This window comes from Varanus komodoensis, unplaced genomic scaffold, assembly GCF_004798865.1.
Source record: "Varanus komodoensis strain SLA01 unplaced genomic scaffold, ASM479886v1 scaffold4, whole genome shotgun sequence".
NCBI classification, from domain to species: Eukaryota; Metazoa; Chordata; class Lepidosauria; order Squamata; family Varanidae; genus Varanus; species Varanus komodoensis.
Window position 1 is genome coordinate 47,370,071 of NW_025335941.1, and position 15,174 is coordinate 47,385,244.

Genomic DNA, 15,174 nt, shown 5'->3' on the forward strand with positions numbered 1-15,174 from the left:
CATGATCTGGATCCCCCCATAAAATCCCACATATATTGCAGGCCGATTGCATAATAAAAGCCTTATCTGAAAGCACCTACTGTTTGGCAGTGCTGGTGTGCCATACAGGCATACACTCAAATGTGCACAGAGTATAATACAGATAGTAAATGATCGTATATATTCAAATAGATTGAATAAAATCTATATTGTATTAGTCCTTGTTGATTCAGGAGCAATACTGTAAGGGCCGGGACAGGCAGAACAGCAGGACTAGGGTACCTAAGCACGGTGGGGCTTCCCAACCAGTGGCAGACTTGAGGCTAGTGCAAGTTACCAGGCCAAGGTCAAGCCAGAGGAGACAATTCAGATAGAGCAAGGTGGGAACAGTTGGAGCAGGGCTTAGAGGTGCAGGGACCAGAGCACAAGGAGTCCAAGACAACTTGCTCTGGCAAAGAACCTCTGTGCCAGAAAGCCTTTCATGCTGGTCTCTGGGGCCTCCACATGCACTGCATAATTGCAGTTCAGTTGTGACTGCAAGGGTGTTCCTGGATCTGCCCACACTTGCAGGATCACTCAGGCCCTTATCCTGACAAATACTACTAATAAACATCATAATAGTTTTTTTCCAGGTGCAATGTTTCACATGCTTTGTCGAGGTGGAATCCTTTCAACTATGTAAGGTTGTATTAATATGATTTCATGGGGGGAACTGAGTGAGGAAGAGTATGAAGCTACCTAGTAAGTTAGTGACAGAGTCATGATTTGCACCATGCCTTTGAAGGGCCTTTAAGGTAGTGGCACATAGTTTATGGAATTTGCTCCCCTGGGAAGTACACTTGGCACTGACACTATTCCAGCACCAGGCAAACATTTTTCTATTTGCTCAGCATTTAAACATTTAAGCAATATTTTATTAATATCTACAGTCAATGCTTATTTTTATTCTGGTTCTTTCTTTGGGTTTTTTTTTTTTGGAATTTTGAATTTAGCAATTTAATTATGTTGCAAATGTTTCTCTTAGTTTTACTTATTGTTTTATTGTTACTCCTTTTTAATATATTATATTTTGGATTTTATTGAGTGCAAACCATTTGGCAATATGGCTGAGTGAACAGTATACGAATATTTTTATAAACCAACCAAGGGTTTCCTGATTCATACCTCATTCTATTAACCATGAAGTGATATACAAATATTTTAAATAAACTACTATATAGAAATAAAATAACACTATATTTCTGTGCAGCAAACCTAGAACAAACTGTTCCGTAGTTCTGTTCTGTAATTTGGACAGAGTGCAGCAGGTGCAATCTCTTTCAATTGTCTGCCAAGTTTTATTGCTTAAGATAGGGCAATAATAAATAGCACACAAAAAGAGAGCATGTGACGTGTCATTCCCTTGGTTTAAAGGTACAAGGTCATGGAAATTTAAACATTATGCAGCTAGCTGCATTGACTGTTATGCTCATTTTTTCAAGTCATTTGTAAAACTCAGTGCAAATGACAGAAGGATGATTTTAATCAACTCTTTGATGTCTCAGTGTGTGTGTGGAACTCCTATTTCCATGGATGATACCAAGGTATGTTCATGTATGTGGTTGATTGTTCAAGGTATGTGAACTGATTGATTGAGATTTTCCTGCCCAGGTGTATAATTTTAAGGACAGGTATATAGCAAAGATGAAGCAATATATAATTCTATTTTTAACTTCTGTGGGTTACTTATATTCTACCAGGTATCAATCTGGACTGATAATGAACAGAATACTGAATGATTGATGCTATAATGCAGGGTCTATGTGCCTCTTAGAACATGAAAAAAACACACAAGAATGACTATAGAGTTGAGTGGATGGGATGCATCATGCATGCTGAAAGATAGTGTTAAAATTACTTATTTAACTAATATGGGAGGGAGATCAATACTCCGAATAAAGTGGGACTTCCTCCTGAGTAAACATAGGTGAAATCCTATGCCTATTTACTAGGGCTTTAGGCCCTTTGGACATAGTAGGACTTGATTTCAGGTAAACATGCTTTGGATTGACCTATACAACTTCATTCCTATGCAATCATATCCAATGAATGCAACGAATCTTTCTTCTGAGCAAGCAGCAATTCAGCCGTTTTACAGTGCAAAGCCATGCATGTGTACAAAGAAGTTTTACTTTGTTCAGTAGGGATTGTTACGTACAAAAAGTGTTTAGGATTATAATGTGATTGATTTTGTTTGTTTCTTTTCCTGACTGTATTAAATATTTAAATCACAAAAAATACTCCTTTACTCTAATAATTAATGTGGCATTGTGAGAAGGGAGGGGGAGAAGCTTGGGTGAATGAACAAAATTAGTTGATTTCCAGTTGGAGTCTATGTATAAGTTTAGGGCAAAATTCAGCTGAGCATTGAGTGGACAACGTGTGTCCCAGCTTCTTCGGTTCAAAGATTTCTTATACGTCTAAGCTCATACTGCCTCAGAGGCTCAGCATGTTGTTATCAGTAAAAATCAGACCAAGTTGATTAAGTTAAAATTAAAAGTCTGTAGATGTTTTAGCATCCCAATATCAGTTCTCTAATGCTAATGATTAGTAGTACATTACTGTACATTGACAGGAGTGAAAAAAAATCAGCCTCTGAGAGTCCTCTGGGGATGTACAATCAAGAGAACATTTCCAGTTTATTCAGACATACAGGGAATAATGCAGCGTGTAGGCAGTCCCTGAAGGGACTACAAAGATGGAGTCTGTACAAAATGCTTTTATAACCTATCCACAATTTGGAAGAGTGGTATGGGATCAGATGAGGAATCACCACAGTATACTGGAGGCACCTTAGAATAAAACAAAGGGAATTGAGACAACACAATAGGAAAAGAAACTTGCGGAAGATAAATCATTAGCATCTCTAAGGTGTAGGTGTGGGGAAGCAAGACTTCTAAGTTGAAAACTGTTCTTATATTATCAGGCTTTTAGCAGCTATATTATAGCAACAATTTTGTTCATGTTGTCCTGTCAGCATCATGAAGGCTATAAATTGTTACAACCTAGAGAAATTAATGTATCATGCTTATATAAAAATGAGTAAAGAAACTAAAATAAGTGTAGTGCTATAGGGTTGGGTCCACCAGGAGGCTCAAGATTCTGTCTAATCTCCTGTACAAAAGGTGGGAATGAGCACTTCCTATAGAACATCAGCCTTCAAAGTTATAAATGTTATTGTTTAACAGGAAGTACAAATTGCTATCTCAGCACTTGCGATGCCTGCTTATTTTTTACTAGTGTTCTCTTCTACCCAAAAGCTGGTAGTATGGCCCAAAGGTCAGCTATGTATGCTTGCCATACTTCTGTCATGAGCTGCAGCATGGCTTAATGCCTGAAAGATTTGTTTACAGAGGAATTTTATATGTATATTTGCTAACTTTTAGCTTAAGCCATCTAATGGGAGCCACAGCTTGTCTATTCCTGAATGAAACTACCTTCCACCTGTTAAGGTTTTGTTGGAGGAAGGCATGATAGAGTTAGTAATCAGCAGGCAGTATAGCAACTCATTGCTCTTTCACCCGTACTTCACTGTTTGCCTGATGCAAGCAGTGAAAGTAACTTTAGTAAGTGACCCCTTAGAGATTCAGGCAACTACCTTCTCCTGTTATGCAGTAGTGTATAAGTAGAATTTAGTTCTCTGAAAGAGGTGGCCAACAGCTGATGGATTCTGCTGTGTCTTTGCTGCAGACTTTTGCAACTGGGTCAAAGGAAAGCTTGCTTTGGAGAATCTCTTTTTGGAGTTTCTCAGTCAGCAACTCAGTCAACTACTTCTGATTATTATTATTATTATTCAGCTTATTAGACTGCAGTTGACTTGGAGCCATTTACAACCAAAATTAAAATTTAAGTTATGAAATTTAAAACTGTTAAAACAATTATCCATAAATAATCCCATGAAACAGCTGGAAACCATAACCAACACATTCCGCTGGTGCATGGCATAATATGCCATCAAGTGCCTGGGAATAGAGCCTTCACCTAGTACTAGGTGGGTCTTGCATTCCATAATTGTAGGGCCGCCACCAAAAAGGCCACCCCTTTTTGACATCCTCCAAACCTCCCTTAGGAACTGGCCTCAGAGGAGGGCTTCTGATGTTTATCAGAGGGTGAGAGTAGATTCATACCAGGAAAGACAATCTATTAGGCATTATGGGCCTAAGTTTTATAAGGCTTTAAAACCATCACCTTGAATTGGGCTCAAAATACATTGGAAACCAGTGCAAGATCTGGCTGGCCACTGTATTTTGTACCAGCTGCAGTTTCTGTGCCATCTTTAGAGGTAGCTCATTTAGAGTATAGTGTAGTAATCTTACATGGAGATTACCACAGTTTGTATAAATTAATTCATGTTATGCCTGTCCAGATAGCTGAAGCAGTGTGCTTCATTAAAGCCAGCTGAATTTCAGGTGATAGTAATAGATCCCTTGCAAGGTGTTGCAAAAGCCATAATTCAATATAGTATAACGGTCTTCTTGTCTGAAACATTATTTTTAATTTGTTGCTAAAAATAGACAAGGAAGATTAGCAGCAGCTATTATTCAGAAGTAAGTCCCACTCTCTACAATGAAACTTACACCATAGTAAGTATTTTGAGGATTACAGCCTAAGATTCCAATTTAATAGCATTAGAGTAATTTAGTGTATTTAGTGTAAATGTGACATTTGTTTCACATTTATATCTCATAGTTTTTCCATGGCACTTTAATGCACAAGTATGTGGCAGAAATCACATATTCAATGTGGCACAATAGTAGCTTCCTTACTACTTAGTATTATGTGCTACGTGCTTAGTTTAGCACATGGGCAAACCCTCTGCATATCTTGATAAATCTAGTGGAGCAAGGGTCAGTCATTTTGGGTGGAACAAAAGAGGTATTTATCACATGTTGTAAAAGTATGAACAATGTGACTTTGTAGAAAATATCAAACATCCCAGTCCTTAAGCCTATTCTTTTGGAAGTAGGACCTATGAAAATCAGTAGAATTTACTTACAAGAAATTTATTATACATTATTTGCAGTTTGAACTATTGAGAAAAAAATAATGCTGAAAATATTTGAGATCTTATTTTGTATACACGTAATAGAGGATTGTGAATAAAACTTAACTTAATCTTAATAATTGTGTACAGAGCAATCCTATAACCTCTAGATAGTATAGCCACAGGATTGCTGAGATATCCTACTATTAGAATAACTTTTCCCCCCGTTGGAAAAATCACTCTAACCTCCTAGTGGTCTCCCCCACACACAGCCAGCATGGAAAGAAGACTGTAAGAGCAACCTTAGAGAAGGGGTTAAGAGGGGAAGGCACTGGCACCCTTCCCACCCTGAGGCAGCACACTCAGGCAGCTGATATTGGGCTTCCAAGTGTTTTGCCTAGAGGAAGGAGTGCAGAGGCAAATTTCACCACTGCATGTTTGTGGCCCTGTATAGGATGCCTATAATCCCCCAAGTTCAGAGGGTTGCTGGCAGCCTTATTGGACTGTTCCCTAAGAAGCTATTAAGAATAACTTAATTTAGTAACCTCATCCTTAATAAATTCTACAGCCTACTAGTAGTTATACATTTTGCTGCTAAGAAATTAAGACTAACTCTAATTAACAGTGACAACGTGGTTTTTCTAAACGTGATGAATTGCAACCTAAAGTGTAATTAATGAAGAATCCCTATATTATAGTAAGCCACACTGCTGGTCTACTGAAACACAAAGAGATTTCCTTTGATCAGACTGAAGATTACTGTTCATGACTAATGTTATTTTCATTATCAAAAAATAAGGCAAATCAATACTTTTTATTGAATGAAGAATCCTGTTTTTTAAAAAAGAAATCATACTTGGCTACCCTTGGTTAGCAATAGAAAGTACCTTATAGTTTCTTCTTATAATTAAGCTTATCACAAGCTATTATATGCAATCTTAGCTGTGGTTTTCATTTGCTTCTAAACATCCACTTATATGTATTTACACCAATGTGCTTGGTTTTATATGTGTAGCAATTTTAATTTCTATATTATTTAACCCCATGTAGGAAGACTAAATTCTAATACCATGTGAAGGATATAGCTTAATTTCTTTAAGTGCTTTTGGCTTATTTGACTTGTTCACATTTAAAAAAGGTTGTTACTGATGATCACTGGAAGAAGCCTTCACTCCAAGATGAAGAAAGGACAGATGCTCAAAAGGTCATGCCCAGAAGATGGGGCTCTGGAAAAAGATCTTGGCCTCGACCCCTCTCAGATTATGGCCAGTTGGCAATTAGGAGTTTCGCAATACCAGAAGATTCCGTTGCTATGGAGTCACAGAAAGTGGACTGTGCGGATGATGACAATGAGCCAAGATCACCATCTGTTGAACCGGCAGCTTGCACAATAACCAACCAAAGAACTCGCAAAAGGAGACCCATCTCTGTCATTGGTGGGGTCAGTTTCTGTGGGAACAACCAAACTGAAGAAATAACAGATCTCCTTACACAAGTAAGACATAAAATGCACTCTCTGTGAAACTCAGTCAAAAGACCATCCTCCTTCTTTGCCTATAACCTTCAATTTAGAAAATAGTGGACACTCTTTTCTTTCCTTCTGCTTCTCCCAAATCATCACCAAATATTATTATTCTAAAAGCATGAAATCATATTAACCAACACTTAGTATATAGATAGATAATTCTTGCCTTGCAATATTTACTAAATTTTCTTTCCATATGATATTTCCATTTGAGGTTGTAATTTATTTCTGCTTACCTGTATTACTCTGGGAATGACCTATGTAATGAACAATACAGATTGCTGTTGTGTATAAATAACAATATTAACATTATAAGAGTGTTTCTTAGTCTGTAGAAAGCATGTATTAGGATGGAAATATCTTGAGCACTAATTTTTGGATTTGCCAAAGATGAATGGACTGTAGATATAAAAAAAGACTGTGACTGGCAATTTGAAATGGAACCTGGCCAGACTTGGTTGGAGAGAAAATCTAGCAGCACTGGAAACAAAGAGAAGTGTGTCATTTTAATGATTAAAGGCTTGATCCTATGCAAATTTAGATAGAAGAAAGGCCTACAACTCACAGCATGCACCAGCCAGCATTAATTGTAGATCAGAGCCTGTGCCATCAGATCCATTAAGTGGGTAGGTATAAATTAGCCTGAGTACTAAGGAGAATAAGAAAAATAGTTTTGGTAACAACATATCAAGTTAGATTGTTCAGTGATTGTTACTGTGTTAGTTACTGTTCTTATTTCAAGCTAGAAGCCAAAGCAGCTAAAAGCATAATAGTGCAATCTAAAAACATTGTCAAAAAATCTAATGCATTTATTGATAAAAAGCCCTAGGGTAGACACCTGCAAAAGTTACACAAATACTATGATTTGCACAATATTTGCATATGCAGAATTAGAGAATTATTGTTCTAATTTAAACAGAAATCCAGAACATCTCACCATACTGTAAAAGATTCTGGTAAGGTGATTTGCCTGTCTGCTCAGCCTGCTCTCACATTCAGATTTTTGGCACTCTATCACTAACCAATATTTCTGGTATCCTGCAGAGGTATGCCAAAAGCTGAATTTAGTCCATGGCATACATAAGGCAGGGCTCAAGCATCTCTTTTTTAGTTGTAACCCTTCCCATCATACACAGATACCATGACCTCATGAGTTATGAACTAAAAGTTTCTGTTTTAATTCTGAAATTATCATTGTTTCTACATTTCTGAAATTACACCATGCCTCACAGTGGGATTCTTTCATGCCTTAACCTCCCAACCTCCTTCCTGTTTGCTTTAACACTACATTTAAATTGAGGAAGAGTCTCATAAAGCTTGCTGACTATTTTATAACCTTTTTGTTGGCCATAATAAAAGTATTAAGATGGTGATTTAATTTACTGTATCACTTGAATGGACCATCATGGCTGCAAACATAAATATATATTCTCCTTAAATCTTTTTTCTACCCAAAGATTATTTCTCTTACAAGTTCATGCTGGAAAGACAAAAGAGCTAGGGCTTAAACCTTCCTTGCCATATAGAAAAACATTTGCAGTTTTTTATTGTTGAAACTTCTTTCAACTTCTACCATAATCACTGGCAAAAACTGTTGAATTTTAATATGTTGTTAGCTACCCAGAGAGCCTATGACTAGTTCGGTGGCATATCAATTTGAATAAATGAATAAACAAACTTGCAAAAAATGTAATGCTAAGCTCTGAAAATAAATTTCAGTTCTGTTTGGGGAAAAATTAATCAGATACATGAGGATAGTTAAAAGTTTCAAAAGAGACTTGACTCTTTTCAGATGCAACTCTTCACAATTTCTGTAGAGTATTTGTGAAGTATGTTTATTCACCTGTATTTCTGGCCTGTAAATCCTGCCAGCTGCAGAGTTCCAATGTCCTTGGGATAAGTGTGCCTAATTATTATGGCACTTTTTCTTTCTAGGACCTATAGTTCATGAAATAACATGTCACATATAGGGAAGGAGAAATCTTACTGTCTTTAAAGCTACAAAATGTATATCCACATCATGCCATCATTATCATCACCATTCATTAGGCCCAATTAATGTCTCACTGCTTTTCATGTTTGGCAGATACAGGAATCAGTTTTCTCTGCATTTCTCCAAGCAAATGTCAGACGCTGATCAAAATTACATGGCTCTCACTTGAACATAGCCAGTATTTATGCATTTTATGTGTATTGCATTTTAGATAATATGCAGAGACTCATGTCCCACATGTGCCTTACGCTGAAAAAGTTACATCTGAATTGGTCCTTCGGTTGTGTGGAATGTGTTGGCTAGGTGATACCATGGTGTGACTGAATATTTTAATGGGTCTGTTAAAGTTTTTGAGATGAGGGTTTAAGTAACACTTGAATTCTTTCTTGTCTTAAAAGTAACCCATGGATAGTTGAGTTAAGACCTGATTGACTGAATTGCCTATGGCTCAGTTCAGTTTACCTCAAATATAAGCTATACATGGGTGAAACTTAAACAGGATTATTTTAATTTTTGTTTTCAGACATTCTAGAACCATTTAAAAAGTATGTACTTGAATTTTACTTACATGAGTTCTAACATACTTTGAAACCCTTAGTCTTTCTTGTGGGACTGTGTAAGCTAGGAAGTTTCTTTATACTGGAAAAAAGAATTGTATAACAAGGGACAGCCATTTCATTAATTTAAATTCTGATAGGGAGCTGTACAGTTTCTTTAGAAATTAAGGCTGCAAGCCTAACTTACCTGGGAATAAGTCAGTTTGGATTCAGGGGAGTCTGTTTTGCTTGAGCATGTCCAGGATTTGGGTTTCCAGCAGTATCTGTATACATTTATTTATATCTCTTGTGCATTATTGATCCTTTGGATATTAACTAACAAAAATGGTTTCATTTTTACATCACAAAAATAAATAACTAAATCAATAGAAGTTTTGCTTTAGAAGAACTGTAGCATCAGATCCTGAAATGTTCACTTGCATGTTAACTTGTGTGCTTTGGTGGGACTTTGGCTTCATATTTTGCAATAACTCTTGTCACCAAATTATAGTTAAAAGATAGATTGAAACACTCTAACCTTGTCACTATGACTGTATCACGACTGTTGTTTCATAGTTTATGACTTTTTTGAGCTTTGTAGAAAGGCAGAAGGCCCCTCCCCCTCTAAATTTTCTGCAGTGTGCAATGTATTTAAAGGAAGGAATTGATTCCTCCATATCTGATTCCTTTATACTCTGTTTTCATAGGTAGCATTTAGCACGTCTATTTTATTACCACTTTTAAATGTACATACTTGCTCAATATAAATTAAGCTTTCCTAGAAATGTAGAAACAAAATCAGAGATAGAGGGTTGCTTTGAAGTACATTATTAATATACTGATGTATTAATTATTTTGAAACAGACCAGGCAGAAATTTCTGCTACCATTCTAAGTGTAAATGAATGTGCAATAAACAAGGGGTAATTCCTTTTCCTTGCACATAACTGCCACTGAAAATGGGAACTATCAAGTATTTTTAGGATGAAAATGTATAGTTTGTTACTGGAGTTGAAAATGTGCAAGAAGGTATTTAATAAGGGGCATTTAGACAATTTAGAAAAGTTCTGAAAAAGTAAGCCTAAACTTTTCTTAAAATAAGGAGAGGAAACACACAAAATACAAGTACAACTAAGAAGTGTTCTTATAAGCAGCTTTTAAAGAATAATTGTTGCTTGTGTTTGTTTTTGTTGTTCTCTCTTGTAAGTTCCAGAGGCCCAGTAGTATGCCAAACAAAACAAAAACAAAAAATGCCTTTGTTATGCTTATTTTTATTTGCTTCCCAATTTAATGCAAGGGAAACTATTTAATAGAGAGGAAACACACTTGAGAGACGTTGTGGTGTAGGGAATAAAGTACAGGCCTGAGACGGGAGATCTGGTTTCTTGTCCCTACTCACAGTGTGAATTTGGACCAGTCATGCACTCTCAGCCCAACCTGCCTCACAGTATTCTTGTGCTGAGGATATGATTACAGAATAATGTAAGCTGTTGTAAGTTCCTTGGAAGGAAGAAAAAGTGGGATATACATATAATGAATAAAATGATGTAAAATGGTTACATATTGAAGGGTCAAACAAAGGTTTCTATGAAGACAGCAATCTAAGTTTTAATAAATACTCTTTCTGGAGAGAAACTGCTTGAAAAGCTGAGAAAATCTGTAAAAGAGGATGTTAGGACTTTAGAGTTTAGTGTGAAAGTTAGCAATGCAAAGTTTGACTATGAACAAATAAGCAAATAAGAAAGTCAAGGAACAGTCAGAATTACATCATAGTGCTCTCAATTTGCTTTCAAAATCAGCCTTACAGGAAAACAGATATATTTGGGCTCTTTGGTTTTTCCTACAGTTCTTTTATACTTCTGCAAACTTGGGACTTCCCCAAACTGCTAATACTTTTCTCTTGTGGATGGATGATACTCTTTTTGGCTACATAATGATTGGCATTTGGGCAACTGAGTTTATTAATAGTATATACAATAATTAATCCATAAAATTATATGGAGACCTAATATTTACTTACTGTAATATAGTAAAATAATGTGATATAGTTGCCTGTATACAGAACTTTACTTTCAAAGGAATATTGTTTTGTACATGACTTAGTTAGGCTTCCAGGTAGGTTTTCATGATAACAATCTTTCTTTATTTGCTTTTTTAGCCAGTTGCACGTCCTCCAGTTCCTGCACATCAGGTTCCTCCATACAAAGCTGTCTCCGCTAGATTCCGCCCCTTCACCTTTTCTCAAAGCACACCTATTGGCCTAGACAGAGTCGGGTGTAAGCGTCAAATGAGAGCATCCAGTGGTGAGTTTCACAAGGGGCAAACTGGAGATTCTTCAAAAGTTGTTGCATTTGGCTCTAGTGCCCAGCCTTTGGTACATCCTCACATGAGAGCTGTCTTTTACCCTGTTTTCCTACATTTTAGCAGGTCAGTGCCTGCTCCTTTATTTAGATAAGTCCTCTAGGGGTGGATGGCACTCAAAAGGGAGGTTTTGGAGGTGCAAGCCTTGATGATACCTCTAGTTAGTAAGGAGGGGAGGCAGAGGAGAGCGCCACCATGGATGTGAAAGGAGGTGGTTAGAGGGATTAGACGAAAGAGGAACCTCCGTAGGAAATGGGTACTGGGGCAAATAGACAAAAGGGTATACCGGAAGGAGGAGGCCCATTGCAGAAGGATTCTTCGCAAGGCTAAGGCTGATTATGAGCTGAGGCTTGCCAAGAATATCAAGAGCAACAAAAAGGGTTTCTTTCAGCATGTAAATAGGAAGAGGAAGGGGAAACAAGTGGTAGGACCATTAAATAAGGAGGAAGGAGATCCAGTGACTGATATGAGGGAACAGGCACAGATGCTAAATGACTATTTTGCCTCTGTGTTCTCCCCAAAGGAGGACGGGGGATATCCGCATAGGAGATTAGATGAGGCTGGGGACTTAGGGGCACAGATTAGAGTCACCACCCTTGAAGTCGAGGGACTCCTCAGGGCATTGGACATTACAAAGGCACCAGGCCCTGACGGGTTAGACCTGAGAGTACTTAGAGAGTTGGCAGGGGTTCTCTCATGCCCACTGGCCTCCATTTTTGAGGTCTCGTGGAGAATGGGTGAAATTCCAGAGGAACGGAGGGTGGCATCAGTGGTCCCAATTTTCAAAAAGGGTAGTAGAAGGGACATGGGGAATTACAGACCTGTTAGCCTTACATCCATTGTAGGAAAAACAATAGAAAGGCTCATAATAGAGATCTAGTGATGCTAGATAGGGAAGGGAGGCTGACAGCCACACAACAAGGCTTCCGCAAAAACAGGTCCTGCCAGACAAACCTTGTGGAATTCTATGACAAGGTTTCAAGATGGCTAGATGGAGGGGATGCAGTGGATGTGGTATACCTGGATTTCAGCAAGGCCTTTGACAAAGTGCCCCATGATACCCTGGTGAAGAAACTGAGGAGTTTTGGGATACGCCAAAGCACTGTCTGATGGATTAGGGCATGGTTGACTGACTGAAAGCAGAGGGTAACCATTAGTGGGGAATCGTTGGGATGGCGGTCAATGACAAGTGGGGTCCCCCAGGGCTCTGTCCTGGGGCCGATCCTGTTTAATCTTTTCATAAATGACATGGAAGAAGGGGTGAACAGACTGCTGATCAAATTCGCAGACGACACTAAAACTGGAGCAGTGGCCACAACTGAGGAGCAGGTACTCCAGATCCAGAAGGAGCTGGACAGACACTGGAAGTGGGCAGGAGACAACAGGATGGTGTTCAATGTGGATAAGTGCAAGGTCTTGCACTTAGAGCATTGAAATAGGTGTTATAAGTACAGGTTAGGGGACAAGTGGCTGGAGAGCAGCACTTGTGAAAGGGACCTCGGGGTGCTGGTTGACTGCAGGCTAAACAAGAGTCAGCAGTGTGATGCGGTGGTCAAGAGGGCGCACGCCACCCTTGGTAGCATAGCCAGAAGTGTGGCTTCTAGATTGGGAGAGGTATTACTACCACTCTATACGACTCTGGTGCACCCACAACTGAAGTACTGTGCTCAGTTTTGGACCCCTCATTACGGAAAGGATATAGCCAGGTTAGAGTCAGAGCAGCGTAGGGCCACAAGGTTGGTGGCCGGTTTGCAGGGGATGGGGTATGAGGCGAGACTGAGGGAACTGGGTCTCTTCAGCCTGGAAAAGAGGAGACTCAGAGGGGATATGTTGGCGACATACAGGTATGTCAGGGGATGTCACATGGAGATGTGTAGAGACCTATTCTCCCCTGCAGGGGAAGGCAGGACATGCTCCAATGGAGCAAAGCTCAGGGAGCCAAGGTTCCATTTAGATGCCAGGAAGCACTTCCTGACAGTCAGGACCCCGAGGGTGTGGAATGGGCTTCCACAAGAGGTTGTTGAGGCCCCATCGGTGCGGGTGTTCAAGGATAGGCTGGACATGCACATGGTGGGCATGTCGTGAGCGGAGCCAGCTGGTGCCGGAGGTCAGACTAGATGGCCCGGGCGGCCCCTTCTGACTCGCTCTGTTTCTATGTTTCTGTACATATTTGACCAATATGTGGGCAGTGAGTATTTCAAATTATCAGCTAAATGACCATCAGTGATACATTCAGTAATTAACTTTACATATTTAAAATGTTTAAAATAAAATTGTTTACAAAATTTCATACAACAAAAAGGTTACAAGTTAAAATTTAAATATTTGAATATGATTTTATGACAAAAGCTGGTGTTTTATACTAAAATGTTTCACATTTAAAAATTTTTGAAATGTTTTGGTATATAATTTTTTGAAAATATTTTAAATGTTTTGATCTATGAAAGTTAGCAAAAACCTCATATTTTTTAATCTATAAAATTTAAAAATTTGGATGTACTATTGTTGATCATTTTGCTTGTGTTTTTGTTTGTCTCTTTTGGAATATAGATGTATTTTTTCAAAACCTTTGAATGACAGTTCATAAAGTTTGACTCAAACATCTCTGTGTTTTATACAGTTGCTATTTTTCATGCTTTATGTAGTTGATTTCATTCCATTTTAATTACAGTAGTATGATGCTTTGGGATCTTTGCCAGAAAGCAATATTTACCTTTTAATAACAAATAAAAATAAATAGTGAGAACTAAATTTTTCTCCAGAACATACTGTTTCAGACAGGGTACTTAAGATATGTCTATTCAATAAAGGCTATTAATATACCATGTAGACCTAGGAGGTTAGTCAGAATCTCTCAGTTCCCATTCTTTGCAATGTATCCAGTGTTGTGATTTCATTCACAGGAAGTTCTTCAATTTAACTGACACTTCTTTGAGCAGAAGTGGAGGGACATTTTTTTTACCAATTCTCCTGCAGAACCCCCCCCCCCCCCGCCCAACCTTCCATGCTAGGATTTTAAGAACATAAAGTGAGCCATGCTAGATCAGATCAAAGGCCTATCTTGTCCTACATTTTGTTCTCGCGATTACCAACCAGCTGTCCATGGGAAGCCCACAAGAAGGCCGTGAGCACTGTAGCACCCGCCCTGTTGTATTCCCCTGCTATCAATACATAGACGCATGCTGTCTCTGATCCTCTTTTTCTCCATAATAATAAACAGCAGTGATAGCCTTATCCAGTTTCAAGGGGTCTCCAGATCAGATTTGCAAGGAGACACAGGAAACTGCAAGAGCAAAGAGAAATTGCCAAAAATTACTTCCTCAACCCCACCCACTTCACAGAAGCCTCAAAAAAACTTATATGAATGGCGCAGCCATTGGTTGCAACCCTCTGCTTCTAAAATGTGCAGATAAGTGTACTTTCCAGTGTATAAGCCCCATTTCATTCAATGAGGTATATTTCCAGTAAACATTCTTAGAATATGCGCAGATGCACGCTTGCATGTATAATTCAATAGATTATACATCACAGTAGAACTAGCATTCAAGGTGGAAAAGGTTGCAAGGGATGACATTTGGCAGGTCTCTTTCCTCTTCAGTTCTACCTTTATATCATATGGTTGTAGCATGCAAAATTTCTGCAGTTTATTCTGATTTTCCCAATCAACTAGTTTTCTGCTATTAAGTCATCGTGTTATGCAAAACGCTACTCATTTTTTTCTAGGATTAAAATACATTGTCTTCTGCCAAAGATAAATG

At 38.3% G+C, this 15,174-nt stretch overlaps 1 protein-coding gene across 5 annotated transcripts in view; it reads left to right on the forward strand.

Moving 5' to 3' along the window:
* Positions 1-15,174, forward strand: part of SPATA13 (spermatogenesis associated 13) — a 101,336-nt gene that overhangs the window by 56,737 nt on the left and 29,425 nt on the right. For 4 of the 5 annotated variants that reach the window (XM_044442064.1, XM_044442065.1, XM_044442067.1 and 1 more), the window contains 2 exons: positions 6,141-6,497; positions 11,214-11,358. In XM_044442064.1, coding sequence (XP_044297999.1) covers positions 6,141-6,497; positions 11,214-11,358 — 502 coding nt within the window. Of the gene's footprint in view, positions 1-1,360; positions 1,563-6,140; positions 6,498-11,213; positions 11,359-15,174 lie in introns of those variants that run through there. The other variant, XM_044442069.1, reaches the window with a different exon arrangement.